Genomic DNA, 1156 nt, shown 5'->3' on the forward strand with positions numbered 1-1156 from the left:
GTCAAACCTGCCCTGACGGCCACCTCTATAAGACGGTCACCTGTACATACGGCCACTTTCCATTTCCCCACTTGCGTTTTTTCTATATAATTTAACTGTGTAAAACGGGCACCTGTCCAACGCGGCCGCGGCCACCATATTTTAACACACAGCCCCTATCACACTAAGCAATTACACCTGTCTTAGACGGCCACCTTAGTGACTCCATTACGTTTTGTCATAACTTTTGCATTGGCCCCTGGCGTTGTGGGCGAGCTGTCATAATTCAATCACTTGTCGATGTTGTTAGGTAGTCCCTCCAACCGATCATGTTGCGTAGGCCCCTCCCACTGTTGACCAATAGCTACCAATTTTCAGCTGCTGGTGAGGTAAGTGTGTGATCCCTCATATAACCCATAAGCCCCGACCAGAATTCATGCGCAAATCTTAAGTGAGATGAGTGGTCACTGTTTACCCAGTCTGTAACAAAGTAACAGAGGACGTCAACATGAAATTGTGACAGAAGCATCGCTCGTTCTCCCAGTGGTGGCGACCCATGTGTTTGTTTTAACATGGCACTCGGTCTTCCTCGTCTGATACATTTCGTTTTATTGTCACCATTGTGCAAAATCAGCAACAAAATAAAAATTACAAACAAAATACAAACCAACAACAACAGCAATTAAGACCACTACAATGCGGCTACTTTCGATTGGGACCTCAGATGGGAATGGTTTGTTTTCTTCATCTTGTTCAGTCCCGCCTAAGACGGCCACCTGTCTTATACGGCCACTTTTCTCCTTGACAATGGGTGGCCGTCTTACACAGGTTTGACTGTATATTTAAAGAGAGAGAAATATATAGCATAATATATATATTATATTATACATATTCTCACTTCTCACCTGTAGTACTCCTCATCACACACACACTGACTCTTGTCAAGGTCACACTCGGCGAAGGCCACACACTGACCCAGGGCAGAACAGTTGCGACCGGCCTTGACCCTCATCTTGCAAAGGTCGTCGAGGTCACGGTAGAAGTCGTCCTCACACTGGCAGGTCCAGCCCTCGGCAGACGAGCAGATGGCGCCCTCTATACACATTCCGAGACCCCAGCATCTGTGGTGTGGGAGAGAGAGAGGGAGAGAGAGAGAGAGAGAGAGAGAGAGAGAGAG

At 47.1% G+C, this 1156-nt stretch overlaps 1 protein-coding gene across 1 annotated transcript in view; it reads right to left on the minus strand.

The window, feature by feature from the left end:
- The window catches only part of LOC101861648 (fibrillin-1), a gene marked incomplete in the record, with an annotated part of 26624 nt that overhangs the window by 9087 nt on the left and 16381 nt on the right, over window positions 1-1156 (minus strand). The window contains 1 exon segment of the mRNA XM_035968635.1: window positions 885-1072. Coding sequence (XP_035824528.1) covers window positions 885-1072 — 188 coding nt within the window.

Source organism: Aplysia californica, unplaced genomic scaffold (assembly GCF_000002075.1).
Source record: "Aplysia californica isolate F4 #8 unplaced genomic scaffold, AplCal3.0 scaffold00071, whole genome shotgun sequence".
NCBI lineage: Eukaryota > Metazoa > Mollusca > Gastropoda > Aplysiida > Aplysiidae > Aplysia > Aplysia californica.